We start from the raw sequence: 21133 nt of genomic DNA, 5'->3' as shown, positions 1-21133 counted from the left end.
ATTTGCAAATGATTTTTATTGCTTTCTTGTAAAAAATGTATTTACTTTTTTTTATGGCAAAAAATTAATATATTTTTTTCGCTAAAAGTAATTGTTCAAGCATATCAATTATAAAATAATTGTTCAAGCAAATCTTCTAAATTTTATCGCAAAAATTGTAGTTTTTTTTATATAGCGTTGTATAATTCTTGATATGGTAGGTGATTATGAACATTATATGATTAGCACAGAAATATTATTGGATCGTTTTTATTTTATTATATTTTTTCTCTAAGAAACCAAATAGGTTACCCCAATTAATAATTAAAAGTTATTTAGCCCTAGGGAATATTTATTTTATATGATTTTTATACTTTATTTAAGATGTGAAACGAATGCTTATAATAAGATTCAAGATTCGAAAAAGAAAAAAAATACTTAATTAATTATTCTTGATCTTACGAAAAATTAAAAATAGCATTAAAAAAAAATTTAATTAATAATTTAGTATCATTATTCCGCGCTAAACCCAAAATTTATATTTGTTACCGTTTTGGAGTTTTTAAAGTTAAAATTTTTCTTCTAATCACGGTATGGGAAGATAAATAATTAATTATTTATCTTCCCATACCCTAATCATATTTTCTGTATTTGCCAATGTTACAAAAGTAAATGGTAATAAATTAAGATAAGTAGTTGTCAATTGAATCAATTCTTTAGGTACAGAAAAAACCTTGATCAGTCTAGAATACCAAAAGATAAGGATAATGTTCGAAATGTGATGAATACCATTGATGCAATGATAAATCCATTTACTATTGAAAGCAAAGAACTACTCAATATCTCAACAGGTTCTATTGCTCCCACTGATATTGAATCTGATCTTCGTAATGCCCATGATATAGGTGATAAACAATTTACCTCATTCGTAAAAGAGAAACTGTTGTGTGAAGATCCTGATATATTTTCCACAATAAAGCGAAATAGTTTGAAAACATTTGCTAGGTTAAAGCAGGTAACAAAATCTAAGTCTTTAAATGGTAAACTAGTTACATTAAAGAATGACAGAGACTTATTTGTTAGGCTAGTGCTAATTGGTAAAGATAGAGAAGTCGATGTAAAGGCAATTTTATCATATTCATTGAGAGTGTATCCAGCCTTTATCGACAATCACAGGGTCACTTGTAAAAACATGTAAAGCCAAGTTACTAAATGTTATTGAATCAAAATGTAATGATATTACTGTGACCACTATTCCTACAGACAACGCGCTACTCATTGATGCTATGGCAATTTTACTAAGCTTAAAAGCAATAGCGGGCACATTCAAGGAGCTAGCAAATGAAGTATTTAAACAAGTAATACGATTAGCTGATTACCATAAATCATTTCGTGTTAAATTTGTATCTGATTGCTACCCATTAATTAGCACAAAGAATGCTGAAAGAGAAAAAAGTGCACAATCCGGTGTACAAGCATTTACCACCTATAGTGCTACTCAACAGGTACCAAAGCAATGGAAAAAATTTGTCTCTCGGACGAAATAAGGTGGGGCTAATAAATTTTCTATACATATCATGGTGTGAGTGTGATTCACAAATTCTTGGCAACATAACTCTCTCCGTAACACACACAAACTTGTGTAACAAAATTCAGTCAATTGACAACCTTATTGTTGTAAGTGAAGTTCATGAGCTTGCCAGTGACCACGAAGAAGCTGATACTAAGTTGATTTTATATGCATCGCATGCGTCACTGCACTATCAAACTGTTGCTATTAGTAGTCCTGATACTGATGTATTTGTGTTTGTTCTGTCAACTTGCCTTCCGTCAACTATACACTTCAATTCTGCTGTTGGTAACAAACGCCGTATCATTAACATAAAAAAACATGAACCTGATCTTGGTAAAGATTTTTCGATTGCTATGACTGGCTTTCATTTGTTTACAGGTGACGATTTTTGTTTCTTTAGAAAATATTGTAATGTTTAGACGGGGTAAAACTGTGAATTCAGATTTTTAAATTTATTCAAGTTTATATTTATAGTTGTTATTTAGGATGCGGTTCAACAAGTGCATTTTATGGAAAAGGAAAAGCAATAGCTTTCAAAGTCCTACGGAAGAAAGCAAAATATTTAGAAGCTTTTAAAACTCTAGGTGATTCAGTACCACCATCTGATGAACTAATAAATATGCTGGAAATATATGTCTGTGATTTATACGGGGATGAACAAGAAGAATCAGTTAATGTAGCTCATTACACATTATTTAAATCTGGTAAATTTAGCGAAGAAATGTTGCCGCCGAAAGATTTGCTTGTGCAACACATAAAAAGAGCTAATTATGAAGCTTTTATAAGAAAAAGATTACATGTAGCATTGATTAATCCGCCAAGTCCTTTTGGAAATGGTTGGTTTAATGATCAAGGTTCCATTGCCATATCTTGGATGGAATCGCCTGCTGCACCAGATTTGGTGCTTGATTTTGTTGAATGTTATTGCCGTGGTGATTGTTCTACAAAAAAATGTTCATGCAAAAATTGCTTAACATGCTTATAATTTGCACAGATCTTTTCAAATGTAATGTCTGCAACAATGACCATCCCAGGGAGGAGGATGACGAATAGTCAGATAAACTATCCGAGTCAGAGTCCGATTGCGATAGTAATACAGAATAAATGTTTAATTTTTTTTTATTATATCATTGCTATTTTTATATTTTCGGACATTGAACTGTGAGATAAGCATTAACAGTAGTAATGAAAATAAAAAATTCAGCTATAATAATATTTATGTTTTAAATACAATACTCTTTTGAAGCGGAGCATAAATATGGTAACTGATAATTATCCTAAGAAAACAGCATACAAAAATACAAAGGTGTAGAAGTCAGGTTACTTATATCATAAATTGTCCAAAATTTTATATAAAATTGGCAATTTATTGAGGAATACACTAACGAAATTTGAAATCACAAATATTATTTATTTGGGGGTAATTAAACAGAAAGCAGACTTAGGTTTTTTTCAGTTAGTTGAAACCGTCTCTGTTAAAATGAAAGGATGGTTTTTATATACGGCAAATGTTTGACCTCAGTTATCCGGTTACTGTGACTCTAAAAATCTGGGATCTTTTGGGTATTATATTAGGTCATTTAGATCTTCAAAATAATGCTTTCGAAAATTAGTTACTAAATGTGTCTAACGAAACTCTTTTTCTAGAAGACTTTTCTGTTAACAGACGCCGGCCTAATATATATGCATATATATACATATATATATACATATATATACACATTGTTTTGCAGCAATGATGTCTCTTAATTATTTTTTTAGGACATAAGATATTTGAACTTTACTCATAGTTGCAAAAGTTGAATCAATTTTAGTTACATATTTTGTGAGATGACTTTTGTGCACATAAGGAGTAATTTAAACCAAAAAAGTCAATTTTGGAGTAATTTAAACCAAAAAAGTCAATTTTTGGGACAATTGGTGGGGTACCGCTGCCTAAATTTTTTTTTAAAATAGCCCCTATATATATATATATATATTATATATATATATATATATATATATATATATATATATATATATATATATATATATATTTATATATAGACACACACACACACACATACACACACTGGCAACAAAAAACAAATTTGTTGCCAGTTTTGCTGTGATAGCATTACTTTAAATCCTATATATGGTAGTAGATTTTTACATTATTCTGTTGCAAACATATCATATAGGCGAGCTACCATCTAATAAAAGAGAATTTTTTTCAATAGAGTTTGATTTTAAAGTGATAGCTGAGAATCTGTAAGTTAGTTAAAAATATAATAATTAAAAACTAAGGAAATAGAAGGACCAAAAAACAACGCATATAAGAAGCCAATTTTATGATCAATGTAGATTTAAATCTAAAAAAAACTAAGTAATATAAAACTAATAATGAAAATTAAGATAAATAGAAACTAATGTTTCAAAAATACAATACATAGTATTTATATAATATGGAATAGTGCAACTTTTCTTCTTCTGTGTTTGTAATGTGCACTTTGTGCAGTGAACTTATAACTGTTTTTTTTTTTTTTTTATATATTATATTCTAATATATTGAATATATTGCATGTTTGTTGTTATATTGAATAATTAAAGTAAGAAATAAAATTTGTTTTAATAATAAAATTCTGGCGAACTGGTTTTACACTTTGTAAATGGTCTTCTCAAAAATGCAATGTAAAGTAAATGTAAAAAAAAATTATATGTACAAACAAGACTGTCAAAAAGCTTTTCCACAAATTTTTTAGTTAATTTGATGAGCAAGATTTTTGTTCCAGTAACTTTTGGAATACAAAAATTGCTAAACTCTCATATTGTTGCACTCATATATTCCGTAAAAAGTCATTTTTGATTGCTTTTAAAAGGAATTTTCAATATAAAGCGACTTTGAAATTTGAGATAACAACTTTAGAATTATACGTGGAAACAATAACAAAATTACAAAACAACTTAAAAATAAAAAATCTCAAAATAAACCTATTTCAAAAAATTACTTTATTCCCTGCTTAGATCCTGGTTTGATTACTGTTGCTTTGGCAACTGTATGACGTAACTATAAAAGAAAAAAATTATATGTACAAACAAGACTGTCAAAACAAGTTAACAAATTTGATTAATATTTTACAAGCAAAATCATAAAATTAAAAAAATCAACATACTTACAAATGGATTTCCAAATGAACCAAATCCTAGACCTCCTTTAGTTTTATTAGAAATGAAGTAAAAAATAAATGCCAGTGCTGCACCTCCTATCATCATAATTTCCAGTAGAGAAAACCTACACAATGAAAAAAGAGATAATATTTACATACATTTGTTAGATGTAGTCAGGAACAGCATGTAATTGCATGTGTGTGCCTCGGTGTACACCTAAACATAGAAACATGTCATTCAATAACAAGTCTTAACATAATTTAGGTCATAAAACTTATTATTACACATAAGAACTTTAACCAAAGTTTAAAAACAATATTAAGAAACCTGTTGCCAAGTAAAATTAAAAAAACTAAATTTTATATTCATGCAATTTGCATCAAAATATACACTAGTTAAACAACAATTAATTTAATAAATAATATTTATTAAATTAATTGTGATGACAGTTTTACTTTTTAATGACCTCTTGCTTTGGTGCTGATTTTTAAAATAATTTTAATAATTTTTAATTTCTTTAATATTTTTTTTGTTTAGTAAATGAAGTTTTAATAATACTTTAAACAATTCTTTGTAGAAAAAAATATTAAAATTTTTGAATTTTGAATTTTTTTTTTAATTAAATCAAGAAAAGAAGAAATTAACTTTTTGTTTAAAATTTAATTTTTCTTTTCTTTTGAAAGGCCATGGATAACCTCTGCAAAGAAACAATTCAACAAGCAAGTCAAAATTCAGAGTTTTTTTTCAGATTCAAATTAGTAAATTGAGATTAACAATCTTTTAAGATGTTTAAAGATGAAAACAATTCGAAAGATGGAAACAATTTGAAAGATGGAAACAATTTGAAAAAACTCAAGTTATCTTTATTTATAATTGTTTATGCGACATGATTGATCGCAAAAAGTGACCAACAGTGCCCTCTGTACACAACTACACCTATACACACATACTCAGCAATACAGGAGTACTGTTAATAGGTACACATAGTTATTATAGTTTCGTTTTAAATTTACTTATAACAAATGTTTTGTTTTGTTTCTTGAAAACTATGAACTAGAAATACATATATTCTCAGCTTACTTGTACAATCTTGGGATATTTATAAATATCAACATATGATCTTATATATTTTTTTTGATCATATATTTAATTATTTAATATTAAATATAATATTGAAAAGCTTTGGATATTTATACAATATTGAAAAAGTAATATAAAAAAATATCAAACTTATTGAGCACTGCAAAATAATAAAATTGAATTAACTATTGTTCTTTTAAAAAAACATAAACAGCATTTTAATATCATTTTCATCTATTTTTATAAATCTGTCTATTGTAAAAACATAAAAGCCAAATGTCTCAAAATCTTGCTTCTGACATTGCTCTTGTGTTCAAGCACAAGACATTTAAATTTTTCTTTCTAAAACTGATTAACATTTATTGCAAGGTACGCCATTTGAAAATTTTGCACAAACAATGATTATACATATTTGTCTACTGCTGAAACATGGTTTTAAAAATGTAAATTTATATAAATTAAATTTTTTTCATTAATCATTGTTTTAATAGCTTGAGAGAAACATAGTATGAATTTAGCTTGTGGGTTACAATTATCTTTTAAAACAAGTTTTAAAAGATAATTGTGTTATTCCAATTTGATATATTTTGATTAACATGTTAAATAAAATATCTTATGTTAAAAAATTTATTCTTTATACTCTGGAGCTTACTTTTATAAACTAAAGTTGTTGGCTATTGTTGTAAGGTTGTTGTTTTTAATGATTTGATATTCTTTTTATTTTTCATTTAATCTCTGTACGGACAGTTCATTACAACTTTTATTTGAAAATATTTCTAAACAATACTCGCATATTTATATATACAAGCTAGGACTGTTTAAAAATCTTCAAAAAAAAAAAATGTTAGAACAAATTTTAAGTTAACTTTGCAATGATTTTATACAAATTTATTACCATATTGAGACTCAGATATAGAACATATTTGTTTATGAACAAAAAAATTTAATATTTTTAAAATTTAGTTGACAGCACTCATTTCACAAACTTTATGTAATGTATTTGTAAACAATTATCATAGTTTTAATGTCACCACATTTAAATTCTAATAAATCTTATCTCTTTTAACAAATCTTCATGATAACCAAAAATAGTCATAAATTTTGAGAATTTTTTATAAACTTTTGGCTAGTGTTGTTAAGACATTTAAATAATTTGACTGTCGACTAAATCAACTAATATATTTTCTAAAGTCGACTAAAATCAACTACTACATTTTTGAAATCAACTAAATTGACCAAACGTCGATTTAGTTGAAGTATGGGAATGATTTTTTTTTTTAAATAAACTGTAATAAAAATAATAAAGTAATTCATATTAGTTTTCTATATTATTCTAGTATTTTATATATATATATATATATATATATATATATATATATATATATATATATAAATATACATATATATATATATACATATATATATATATATATATATATATACATATATATATATATATATATATATATATATATATATATGTATATATATATGTATATTTATATATATATATATATATATATATATATATATATATATATATATATATATATATATATATGTATATATATATATATATATATATATATATATATATATATATATATATATATATATATATATATATATATATATATATATATATATATATATATATATATACAGGCCCGTAGGAACAAAAATTATATAAGAGAGGGGGGGTTTCTTTCAAGTAGAACCTAAGTTTTGCAATTGAGCAACATCGAGTTCTTTGACATAGGATTTGCCGTTAAGTGCATACATGAAAACTTGTTGCATATTTTGATAAACAACCCAATCTGGCTGATCAAAACAAGCTGTTATTGTTTCAGCTACGTTATCAAGAGCTTCGTAGTAAGTCTTTCGATATATCTCCTCTGTTGTTTCAGGATAGTACATGGTATTACCAGTATAATAACTTTCAATTTTAGCAGGGCGTATTTTCTTCCTTGGAATATAAGGATCTTCAATCTGCAATCATAATTGCGAGGATTTGACAAGTTTTCAAAATCCCACAAATGACTGATCATTTCTAATTGACATAGATGTTTTAACCGCAAGTTAAACAAAACGAATAAACACTAAGGTTTTCATTTTCGCTTAATTCATGGAGTTCTTTTAGATGAGTTTCTCTTTTTAGAGATTTTTTTACAAGTTTACAAATATCTTTTATTGTTCCAAAGGTTTCTGACAACAGTTTAACATTTCTAACAGAATCTCCGATAGCAAGATTCAAGGCATATCCATAACAATGTGTATAGAGGCGATTTAATGTTTTTATCACTGTTGCAACCCTTTTTTTTTTTTACCTGCCATAGCACCTGCACCATCGTAACATTGTCCACAAGCATTATCTAGTTTGAGGCTTTTTGTAAAGTGACATCCTGTAAATACAAAAGGGTTTTTAACACTAAGGCTGAAATTAAACAACAAATTTCCTGCAAAAAAAAAAAATTTCAATCAATAAAATAGTAAAAACATACACCCCGCAAAATAATAAAAAAAATTTTAAATTTGCATTTTATCGCAGTATTAATACCTGAATGATATTTATGATTAAATTAGCATCAGGATCTTCTATTGAATAAAGGTCGATAAAATCTTGGTGAAATTGTAAATCGTTATTCACCTAGCGAAAACAGATAACACTTTGTTCAAGATTAGATTTGTACAAGTCTCATCTGCCATGATGGTGTAAAATCTTGTTAACTGGATTTTTGATGAGATATCGCGCAATATCCTATGTGCCATTATCTGAAAAATTTACTTTCATAACTAACATAAATATATAAATAACATATATATATATATATATATATATATATATATATATATATATATATATATATATATATATATATATATATATGTGTATATATATATATATATATATATTCACAGTACTGAGAGAAAAAATACCTCTATCATTTCATTTCGTACCTCAGGTGAGGTATATTTGCTTGCGATTCAACCATTTTATCAAACTTTTGTCTTTATAATCAGAATTTATCATCAGTAGTTGATGAAAATTTGAATTTAACTCTGATCCTGATTATTTGTCCCAGTCACCTCTTAGCGGAATCGCTTGACATGCGTAACAAATTTAATAATTCTATAGTTAGCAGAAGCATACAAAAAGAATGTTTTATAATCAATGAATAATAAATTTTATTAATATTCTATTGAATGATAATGGATAAACCTACCAAAAAACCGAATGTATGAAAGAATTTTTAAAAACATTTTTCTATTGTTGAGCTGTTCTAAATGAAATTCATTAGAAATGATAACCCCAACATTCCCCTACTCTGTCGGAGCCTTCAAAACAAGCAATGTTGCCTCTTTATGCGAATGAGAAATCTTATTAGCGCTATATTTATTTGTGGCATTTTTCCAATTAATGAATCCTTTTGTGGTGAATGCAGATTGCATTTTAGAGGAAGAGATAGCATTTAAATGAATAGCTTTAATGCATGTGATGCAATACGTCTTGTCAAGCGATATTTGATTCAATAGCAGAGACTTTGGAGCTATCATTCTCATTTGTCACGTCAGCATCTTTTGACGAAGATGGTCTAAAACAAATGGGAAATGTTGTATCTTTTGCCAGTTAATATATTCAATCTGCCTTCTAAAGTGCTATTTGATTCAATAGCATAGACTTTAGAGGTATCATTCTCATTTATCACATTAGCTTTGTTTGAAGAAGGTAGGCTAAAGTGGGAAAAAAAATTAATTTAATTACGCTTTTTATTTAAACTTGCTTTTCCGCCCCTGTTGACAAATACACGGACTACAGATTTTTGGATTCTTTCTACCAGCACAAAAAAGAGGTTAAATGACAAAAAAGAAATATTGATTAAATGAGCACATACCTTTTTTTAAACCAAGTAAGTTATATTTGTTTTAACTGCATGTTCATTTTACAATTTTACTTTCCCACTTAAACCAATTTCAATACTCTATTACAATATTCACTTCATACAAAAATCCAATGAAATCTTTAACTTTGTGTTAGTAAAGTGGTAAATGGTATTTGCTTCATTTGTTAAAAAAGTATTCATGCATTAACATAAATAATTCAAATGTTGCCCCCCGGTTGCTATTGGCCTGATATATATATATATATATATATATATATATATATATATATATATATATATATATATATATATATATATATATAAATATATATATATAATGCTAGAATAATATAGAAAACTAATATGAATTACTTTATTATTTTTATTACAGTTTATTTAAAAAAAAAATTATTCCCATACTTCAACTAAATCGACTTTTAGACGATTTAGTCGATTTCAAAAATGTAGTAGTTGATTTTAGATTTTATATATATGCTTCATAAAATTTTGAATTACTGAACTGTTATTGTTACATATTTTTTTTGAACTTGTTGTTTGACTGAAACTGGAAATGCTGTTTATTGAGAATTTACCAGTAAGACCTAACATATATTTCTTTAAATGAATTAACATGGGTGTTGTTGTAGACCATTTGCATGTGACCATATGTGAGCACCTTTTTATAAAAGACTTCATCTCCAATTCTATTAAAATAATCCCAAACCTCAGCAGAATTTTGATTAGACATTATTATTAAGGATTGAAAAAATGAGACTTAAAATCTTCCAAAACAATTGAGTTAAGTTCATTAACTATTATTATTATTATTATTATTATTATTATTATTACTATTGTTATTATTGTTATTATTTTTATTATTGTTATTATTATTATTATTATTATTACTACTAATATTACTGTGTAAATATTATAATGACAATGTTTATTTTTTGGTTCTTTTTATGTTTATAAAGCATTCATTTGAAGATATTAATTAATTACAATTTGATATTAACTAATAACATTTTGATAAACTAATATATTTGTATAAATATTACCACTTTTTATGTTCAACGTCTCACTTGCTCTCACTATTTTAATCATGCACATTACTAGTTACTAAGAATTAAAACCAATAAAGCTTTAAAACAACTACTAATGAATTTAAATAATTTCATTAACTAAAAACCAAGGATCTAAAGTGTTGAAAAAAACTTACTTGTTCCTGGTCTCTGGTGTCCAGGAGCTACAAAAAAGTTGAGAAACTACATTGAGAAAAGAATACAGGGGATTAAAAGTCCTGAAATCAATTATTTTTTATCCTAGAGTAACAGGGTACATAGTCACCATTTTCCTTATTGGAGCTCCTGGACACCAGGAAGTTTACGTATGTATACTAATTTTGAGGCTTCTTTATCTAAATTCCGTTTTAAACTGGTTAAACATGTAATTTTGAGACCATAACCTGGATCCCTGCATCCCTGGTTAAACCAATATAATAATGATTTTTATAAAAATAAAAGTAAAATCAAATATTAAATAAAAATCAAATAATACATATTTTTTTTGGATGAAGACATAGATTTGGAAGTTGCAGAATATAAGCCTTATCATAGATTCATTTAAAACATTTACGTTTTAAACATTAACCTCTCGATGGTCTACCAAAATATTTTAGATATAAGTCAAGGATTCCTATCTAAAGAATACAAAACCTTGTTTAAAAGCGATAATCAAATTTTTCTTTATCTAGAAGAAACTATGCTAGCTGTTTCTAAAAACTAGATATAGTGTTATTGCTGTAGAAAAATGCAGTACTACTATTGTAGAAAAATCCTATTAAAAAAGTCAACAAATAAAAATCTGATTTTATCTACTTCTGTACCATCTCTATAAACATTAAAGCGAATTATCTATAAAATATACTATTTTACTTTTTTTCACTAAAAACAAGAAAAAGAATTATAAACTTGCAAAAGTTTAAAATTCATTTTTAACAAATCAGTACAGTATTTTGAAACAAATGTATGAAAAAATAATTGTATGCAGTAGTATATATTATTGCCATAAAATGTTCATTAGAAAAATGTCTGATTTTTTATAAAAAATATGTTCAAGTTTATGATTGGTTTTTTAATGATTTTTCTCATTGAATTCAAATCAGTATTTTGGAACAGAGAAAGCATAAATTATGGTCAAGAATGTCTTTTTTTATAAGTAAAGAATAATATATTATATATTAAAACAAATTGAAATCTTACAACTAAACCAACTATTAACCAACTATCTTTAAATAAAAGTTTTTTTAAGTTTCTACTTTTAACTAATACTTATTTTCAAATGAAAACATAAATTTTCATTTTTTGAAATTCATTCTTTTTTTTGATGAAAGATAATTTTTAATACATTTTCTTGCTTTCAATTGAGTTAAAAAAAAAATTTGAGAAAATGTGTCAATTTTTCTTTAAACTATCAATCCGTTAATAATCAAGCCATAACTTTATTTTTTATAATCTATTGTATTTTCCCGATGAAATAATGAGCTAGCTAAAATACAAAATTTGTACTGCATTTGAAACAGAAACATCTTTACACTTAAACAAAAATTAGAAAAAAGTAGTAAATACATTATTCAGCACCAATACCACATCAGCAGTACTAAACACATTTGTGTTTGTCCCTGATAAATATATATATACATATATCATAAAACACAACCTACTTGCTTTTATTTGAAGAACTATATGATACTGGAATGTAATCAGGTGATTCAATACCAAGCTTTTTCTGCTCAGCAATTAAATTTTCTTCAAACCTCTGAAGATTTCCAATTGAAAATTTATAATCGGGACCAGAACTATTAACCTCTCTACCATTAATTTGTGCTCCTTCTTTAAGAAAAACATAAACTTGATCTTGATTTGAAGAGACAGTCAATCTATCAACTTCTCCAGTCTGCAACATAAGTCGTAAAAATACTGGCCATGACGTCTCCGGAATGCCTCCATTGCCACCATTCTTTAAAAGCACACTTATTAGAAAAAATCCAATTGCCCATAAAAAAAAGTTTGGTCCATTGTAAGGATTGTTTTCCTGATTCTTTCCATCTGGATTTTCATTGCCCTCATTTTCTGTATCAATAAGTTTATTTACATATTATTATATACACAAACTATAACTTTTTTCTTTTTTTACAAATAAAAAAAAATGATTTAAAAATTTTAATTTTAAGAAGTTCATTTATACATATACACAGTGTTTTAAAAAAAAATAGGTGCATTAAAATAATGAGCTGCTGAAGGATAGAGTTTTTTTTTTTTTTTTGGATGATAAGAAAACTCTCATTCCAACAAAAATGTTAATAACAAGTTTATTTAAGTTTAAAAAAAGAACTTCAATAAAGAAAAAAAAAATTATATCCTTCTAAAAAAAGTCTTCTTCTTTCCTCTCAAAATATTGTTATTGTAGTTATTATTACTATCATTACATTCATTAAATTAATGCCACTCCTATAATATAAATATAAGTTCCCTTTTTCTTTATTGATTTTGAACTTTGAATTTGAATTAATTGTTTAAATTATTTTCTTTTCTATTTCTTTAAGTATTTTAAGTACTTAGTATTTTAAGTATTTACATAAACTTTCACTTTTAACAAATATCCATGAAAGTTTTGTTTTTAAAATTCATATGATTGGATTGAATATTTCTTTATTTAGGTTTGTTATATTTAAAGACTTATAGGCAGACCCATCATCAGACAATTAAGTCAAAATATTTTTAAAAGAATATTTACATTATGAAAAGAAAAAAAAAAAATTCCCTCATTTTTAGATTGCAAAAAACAAGTCATTGGTTTCCAAAATTTTCCAAAATCTGTCCAACAACATCTGTGGAGTAGTCCAAGATCATCTGTACACTTTTGTTCAAAAACATCTGTATTTTTCTTTTACTCTAACAACATCTGTCCAATTCATCTGAAAACTCAACAACCCCTTACAACATTTTTAGAAAGATGTAACTACTAATCTGGTAATTTTTGTCCAATAACAACTGGAAGAATTTTTTCTACATGTAGTTACATCTGCAAAATTTCTATATGTAATATAATCTGGTTAAAATAATGCATTATTAGTTAATATTTTTTCCAGATGTAATTACATCTAAAAAAAAAAACCTATATGTAACTACATCAGGTTAAAATAATGCATTATTAGTTAATTAATCTTAAAAATAACTTCATCTTAAAATCTACAGATGTAGTTGCACAGATGTTATTACACTTTGATAATTTAAAAGATGTAACTACATCAGTCTTTCACAGGAAGACGTGCGATCGCACGCAATTACATGACCACGCAAAAAATAATTTGTTTTAAGGATTTGACCACGACTTTTGACATATTTTTAAAATTTAAAAATGCGTTACAAAAACTTACTTAACTGATCTAAAAAAAAAAAAACTTTAAAAAAGAAAAAAAAATCATAACGAAAGAGAAAATAAAAAAATGCTCAACCAAAGCAAAAACACACACAAAAAAAAACTCATCAAACTAAAATGCTTAGTCTATTTAATTTCCGCATTAAAAAACCACTTCATTCTTTGTTTTAACATCTGTACTTTATTTTTTGTTTTTTAATATGTTTAAGGATAAACATTTATCATAAAAAATACATAACTATACAAGTAAAAAAAGACAACAGTTTATTAATACTTATTATAAAAATTCATTAGAAGTGTTTTGTTACTTCATTAAAAACTGTTTCGAAAATATAAAAGCATTTAAGATCAAACTTATTTAACTGTAACGGCTTTCTAAAACATTTGTCTTTTTTTTTTTCAACGAAATTTTGTTTATCTTTTCAAACGTAATAACTTTAATTATTCTTATATTAAATTCGTTAAAAAGACTTTCGTTGTCGTAGAATGCCATCGTTTATAAAAACAAAACAATTTTTTATTTTCAATAACGTTTATTATAAAAAATGCACACTTAAACAATTTATGTATTATAAATTAAAAAAATATATACAACTGCCAATTATACTTTAAAAAAAAACCATTATCAGTAAATTGTTACTTTATTTAAAAGCGTTTTGCTAATATAAAAACATTTGTTCAAAGTTTTGATGTAATTTATTTTACTTAAGGTATAATTCAGACTATTTTTCATTCAGCGCATTTTTAAAATATTTTTTGAAAAAGCCATGGCCAAGTTTGCAAACGAAAGTATTACATGAGTGGTCACTTAAGGGCATGCAATCGCAGGCCTTCCTGTGAAAGACTGCTACATCTGTAATATTCATTTAATTTTTGCACAGATGTTATTATACACCAATGAAATTTCAGATGTTGTTGGACAGATGTTATTAGACATCAATGAAATTTTAGATGTTGTTGGACAGATGTTATTATAACTCATTATATTTACAGATGTTGTTGGACAGATGTTATGAGACATGGCAAAAACTGATGTTGTTACCCTGACCCAAAAAATATATTAGTTGTCATTTAGATTTAGATTGTCATTGAACGAAATAAATATCTTTATAAAAACAAGATAAATATAATTAAACTCATTTATGCGAATTTGTAATAAAACATTCCTAAGACATCTTGACTTTAGAAAATTAAGTACAAAACCCCACTTTAATCACGACAACTCAGTTAAGAGAAATTTCAAAAGTTATGCCTAGGGAATTCCCCTAAATTCTTTCTGTAGGTTGGCAGTGTTGTCAATTTGACGGATAGTGATATGTGCGTCATTCCCCAACAACACTTGTAGTGTATCAGTGTATTTCTCTTTCCTTTTATAACAAATAAGAGAGTCACTGTTTTTTGCCATCATAATGGATATGACACAGGACATATTGAAGGTAGATCAGCTAAGCATTGTTGTAAGGTATGCAGTAATAACCAGATCGGAAAATAGACAGCCAATTGATATAGAAGTAAAAGAAGTGTTTCTAGGCTTTTATGCAGCCATCAAACATGGCACTCATCACACAGTATGATGAGTGGTGTGTATAATGGTGTACAAAAATATATTAAGGATATCCAGCCTAACGCAGAGTACGTACATTGTGCCACTCATAATTTAAATTTAGTGATAAATGATGCTGTTAGAGGTTGTGTGGAAATACAGATTTTTTTCGCAATGTTGCAAGATTTGTATAACTTTTTTGGTAACAGCATCAAACGTTGGGATCTACTGTCAAAATTCACAATGCGAATCAGACACCACTCTAAAAAAACTAAATCTAACTAGATGATCTAGTAGGGTCAATACAATATCTGCAATAAAACTTCGTTATTTTGATATTATCAAAGCATTATCAGAAATAGTTCTAAAGAGTCCTAATAAAGATGAGCCTAGTGAAGCAGAGAGTATTAAAACAAAAATGCTAAATTCTGAGTTCATGCTGCTTTGCGAATTCATGCACAGTGTATTGAATGACATCAATTATGCATCCAAAACTTTACAAAAATGTGACATCGATTCGGGTGAGGCAAGTAAAGTTTTAGCAGAGACTAAAGCAAAGTTGCAAATTTATAGAAATGATTTCGAATTATTCAAGTGCAAAACCAGTGAAACTGCAAGAAAATATGGTATTGATACCCATTTTCAAGAAAAAAGGCAAAGAAAAGTTAAAAAACCTTTTGATGAATTAGCTGCTGATCACCAATTTTCGAACCAAGAAAAAATATTTAAAATTAAGATTTTCAATAATGTACTAGACACAGTAATATATCAATTAGATACACGTTTCATTGGTATTAGTGCAGTCTGTCATATATTCAAAACTGTCATATATTCCTAACACCAATATTTTTATTACATGTTGATGAAGCAACTTTATTACAAAAGCGTGACAAATTCCAAAGAAAATATTCAGATATAATAGGCCCTAGTTTTTCACTTCAATTTATTAATATTTACCATCTAGTTTTACCTCAACTAACTCAAGCATGGACTGTTAACCAATTATGTTAGGAAATAATGAGCAAATAAGGAGCGCAAGAATGCGACCTAACGGAAGTATTTACAGCAATATTATTATTCTTTACAATTCCTGTCACTTCTGCAGCAGCTGAAAGGCCATTTAGCAAATTAAAAATAATAAAAAATTATTTAAGAAATAAGATGGGCCAAACTCGACTTTGACATTTATCGCTAATAGCAATTGAAAACAAAACCTCATCAAGCCTGGATTTAAATGAAGTCATTGATACTTTTGCAAAAACTAAAGCTAGGAAAAAACTTTAAATATAATTGTTATTTAGTCAGTTGATAGGCCCAACCTTTATATAATAAACCCTTGAATCTTCTCTATTACGTTTTATTAGCTAAACCTACACCAAGTATCAATCATAATTTATGTTGTTACTGTCTAATATTTTTATTACCTGCAGTGCATAAAAAAGAGCTTAAGTAGCTTAGCATTTTTAAAGTATTTGTATATTTCATATTTTTATTTGATAAAAGCTAATCAGTTTACATAGCAGTGGGGCCCCATTTTTTAATTTGCCCCAGGGCCCTTGGTTATCTAGCTACGCCACTGAATACAACAAAAAAAAGTTAAATTTTATATATATATACAAAAAATTTGATACAAAGGTCACCATAAAACATAGAAACAAGGTTTCTGTTTTATGGTTAGGCCAAAAGATTGCCGATCTCAAACACTTTCAGGTTGGCAGTTAGGTTGGCATTGTCGAATGCTGACCCTAATTCCAAGGGTTGTTTGTATATATATATATATATATATATATATATATATATATATATATATATATATATATATATATATATATATATATATATATATATATATATATATATGTATATATATATGTATATATATATGTATATATATATGTATATATATATGTATATATATATGTATATATATATGTAGGTATATATATATATATGTATATATATATGTATATATATATATATATATATATATATATATATATATATATATATATATATATATATATAAATATATATATATATAACCCTCGGGTTGATGGCGAGGGTTTTATATATATATATATATATATATATATATATATATATATATATATATATATATATATACATATATATATATATATATATATATATATAACCCTCTGCATTTGGCAATGCTGACCTAGAAGTGTTCAAGGTCTGCAAAAAATCGCCAACCTTGTTTTCATGTTTTACGGTCAAACTTTTGTTTTATATTTTTTCTGGAATCCTGATGCTGACCTCACACAGATTAAGGTCCGCAAATTATTGCCAACCTTATTTTTTTTCTAATTCCCAGGGCTGTATATATATAAATTCTGAAAGTGTAATGCAAACCAGCAAATATTATAACTAAATATCAATAACCAATTATAATAATTGGTTATTGATATTTTGATTTTTTGAGTATATAAAATGTCAAAAATTCAGGAATTGTATTTATGTATATATATATATATATATATATATATATATATATATATATATATATATATATATATATATATATATATATATATATATATATATATATATATATATATATATATATATATATATATATATATACATATATATATACTTTCTATACAAAAAAAAAGCATCCAACACTAGCTAAAAAATGAAGAGTTAACATTGTGATGAAAAACTTGTGATGGCGAGGGCAAGTCAAAAAAGCAATGATGATAAGCCACTCATGCTGCTTGCTTTACACTAGGTGCACTTATATAGAATGTTTAATTTACTAATCTAATTTTAATCTATAACAATATAGCCTATATGTTTACCTTTAAAAGAATTATTGGACTTTTTATTTGAAGGACCAACAGACAGTAACCAAGAAGGAACTAAAACATAATAACAGAATATATAATATAAAACGAAATAACATAATATAGATTTTATAAAATAAAATAACATAATAAAGATTTAAAAAGGTTTATAGTCCAAATTTAAAAATCAACATAAAAAATTTTACATAAAAAAATCAACATAAAAAATATTACATAAACAAAGATTAGAGAAATAATGTTAAATGTTTTTGTATTTCAACTTTTAATAAAGATACATTTTTTAGAACCAAACAATATTATCACATAAGTTTAAAGAAAGAAAAACAGCAATTTAGTATGTGTGATATTTTTGACAGGCATGCAGTATTTAGAGTTTTAATAACTTTAAAAATTTACTATAGCATATATATAGATTAGCAATTGCTTACTAATTTTGCTTATCTTTATAGCATACAGCTTTGTGATACAATGATACTTTACTTTATCTTTATAGCATACAGCTCTTTCAAAAAAAGAATTAAAAAAACAAAGAATAACGAAGGAAAAAACTCTGCCCGATTATGACTAAATAAAGTTATTTTTTGTATTTTAATTTTTAATTTTCTTAAACTTTCTATTTATTATTTATCCTTTAATTAATATTATTTACCTTTAATTAATGCATACCTTTAATTAGTGCATTTTGATCCCAAAAAAAAAACTTCTTGAATAAAGATGACTTTGCTCCAGCGATATATTTGTTTATCTGGATATAAATATCAAAATATATCTTAATGAAAGTAAAAATAAAAAAAATTAACAATAACTACAAACTTAGTTCACCTTAAAAATTATAATGACAGCATAGTGCATAGTGACAGTTTAGTTCAAATATAAGAAATCCACCTCTTAAAAAAAATCTATAATTTAGAATCCAACATTTATTATTTTTATCTAAACTGTTGAATTTTAGAGCTCTTTAGAGCTAGAGTGTGTGGAAGCTTCAAAACTTAGAAAGCTTTTTAAAACTCTTTTTAAAACTTTTTTCAAAACTCAGAAAACTCAAAAAGAAAACTCAGGAAGCTTTAAAACTCAGAAAAACTGCTTGATATTAAATGTTTCAAATTGAATTTCAAAAGACATGAGGGTTTTATTCAGAATTTATTAGTATGTATATATTCTAGTGAAATATGTGGAAAGTATGTTCCCAAGCATTCCTTTGTAGTCAAAAATTAATATTTTGAGCTCATACCTTTTGAGATTAAACTAAAAACCCGTAGAAACAAGCAGCGAAGAGTTAAACTCCTCACTGCAATTTTGAAATCCATAGTCTTTATGTAAACTGATTTTTCTTGACTCCAGATATCTAAATAGATTCCTTGACTTGACTTGATATATTTCTTATATATCAAACATCCTGTTACTTCTTACATATCAATACAATTTGTTATTTCTTGTATATCAGGTTATTTCTGAAATGTCAAACACACTTTTATTTTTTATATATCAAATATACTGTTATTTCTTATATATCAAACATTCCATTATTTCTAATATATCAAACACCCTGTTATTTTTTATATATCAATATAATTTATTATTTCTTATATACCTTCTTATTTCTCAAATGTCATATTTTATTTCTTATATATCAAATATCCTGTTATTCCTTTCTTAATAAAGATTGAAAGTTCCTTAACACTTGAGGACTAAAAAAAAAAAAACAAGTCCAGGTTAGAAAAGGAAATAAACCCTGGAGGTTGTTTTTTTTGCAAAACTCTGTAAAGAAATGAGATCAAACACAAGTAGCTTTTTGCAGCTGTGTGTTTGCTGTCAAAAGGAAATTTATTTCCGTGTGATTTTGAACTAAGACAGAAATGAAAAAGTTTTTATAACAAAAGAAAAGCTATTTAGTTGAATTTCTAAACTCTGATGACTTAGTTGCACAACTGGCCTTTTTTTGTGATATATTCGCTGGACTAAATGTTGTGAACAAATCAATTCAAAGGCCTGGTACTACTGTTTCAAAATTAAAATCATTTCAAGAAAAACTAAAGCTTTGGTGCAGGTTGCTTAATCAGGAGAAAGTGCTCCATATTAAGACATTGGATGCATGAAATAAAAACAATATGTGTTGAGTGCAAATTTATTCCAGAAATTGTGGGCCACTGAAAATATTGTCAGACTCTGACATGAACTTAATCAAAGAGAATAAATGGATTATTCTTCTATTTGCTAAAAAATCAATGGTCTTGATATCTGATGATGATTTTGAAATCATCATCAGATATCAAGAAAATAAATTTACAGTCAGATATTATGATGAAAAAATATGAAAGACAATGCTCCTTAGTTTTGGATTGAACAGAAGAACATTCCAATCCTGAGCAACTCAGGATTACAAATTCTCATGGCATTTCTGATTTCCTAGGAAGTGAGCTTTAGCCAAATTAGTATAATTAAAATCTAACATAAAAACAGATTACACGTTGATGTGCTTGCATAACACTATTTTTAACTGAGTCAGACATTAAAGACCTTGAGTGCAAGAAGAAAGCTCATAAGTTGCATTGTTTTATATCTAAATGCGAAATTAGAAATTTAAACTTTCTTTTTTTATTATACTACTACTAGTGTAAATTTTTCATTGGCTGCGGGTTGGGGGAAATGACAATTATATTTT

At 26.1% G+C, this 21133-nt stretch overlaps 2 protein-coding genes across 5 annotated transcripts in view; both read right to left on the bottom strand.

The window, feature by feature from the left end:
- The window catches only part of LOC136072098 (mitochondrial inner membrane m-AAA protease component paraplegin-like), a 69890-nt gene that overhangs the window by 32291 nt on the left and 16466 nt on the right, over window positions 1-21133 (bottom strand). For all 4 annotated transcript variants that reach the window (XM_065820387.1, XM_065820389.1, XM_065820388.1 and 1 more), the window contains exons 3-7: window positions 19138-19216; window positions 18466-18525; window positions 12383-12791; window positions 4709-4823; window positions 4540-4598 (exon numbers count right to left, since the gene is read on the bottom strand). In XM_065820387.1, the coding sequence (XP_065676459.1) occupies window positions 4540-4598; window positions 4709-4823; window positions 12383-12791; window positions 18466-18525; window positions 19138-19216 (722 nt within the window). The remainder of the gene's footprint in view (window positions 1-4539; window positions 4599-4708; window positions 4824-12382; window positions 12792-18465; window positions 18526-19137; window positions 19217-21133) is intronic.
- LOC136072099 (transmembrane prolyl 4-hydroxylase-like) overlaps window positions 1-21133 on the bottom strand; it is a 116997-nt gene that overhangs the window by 83600 nt on the left and 12264 nt on the right. The gene's annotated exons all lie outside the window — the stretch shown is intronic.

This window comes from Hydra vulgaris, chromosome 15, assembly GCF_038396675.1.
Source record: "Hydra vulgaris chromosome 15, alternate assembly HydraT2T_AEP".
In the NCBI taxonomy this organism is placed as follows: Eukaryota; Metazoa; Cnidaria; class Hydrozoa; order Anthoathecata; family Hydridae; genus Hydra; species Hydra vulgaris.
Note: the sequence above shows the minus strand (reverse complement) of the source record. Positions and strands in the feature narration are given on the sequence as shown.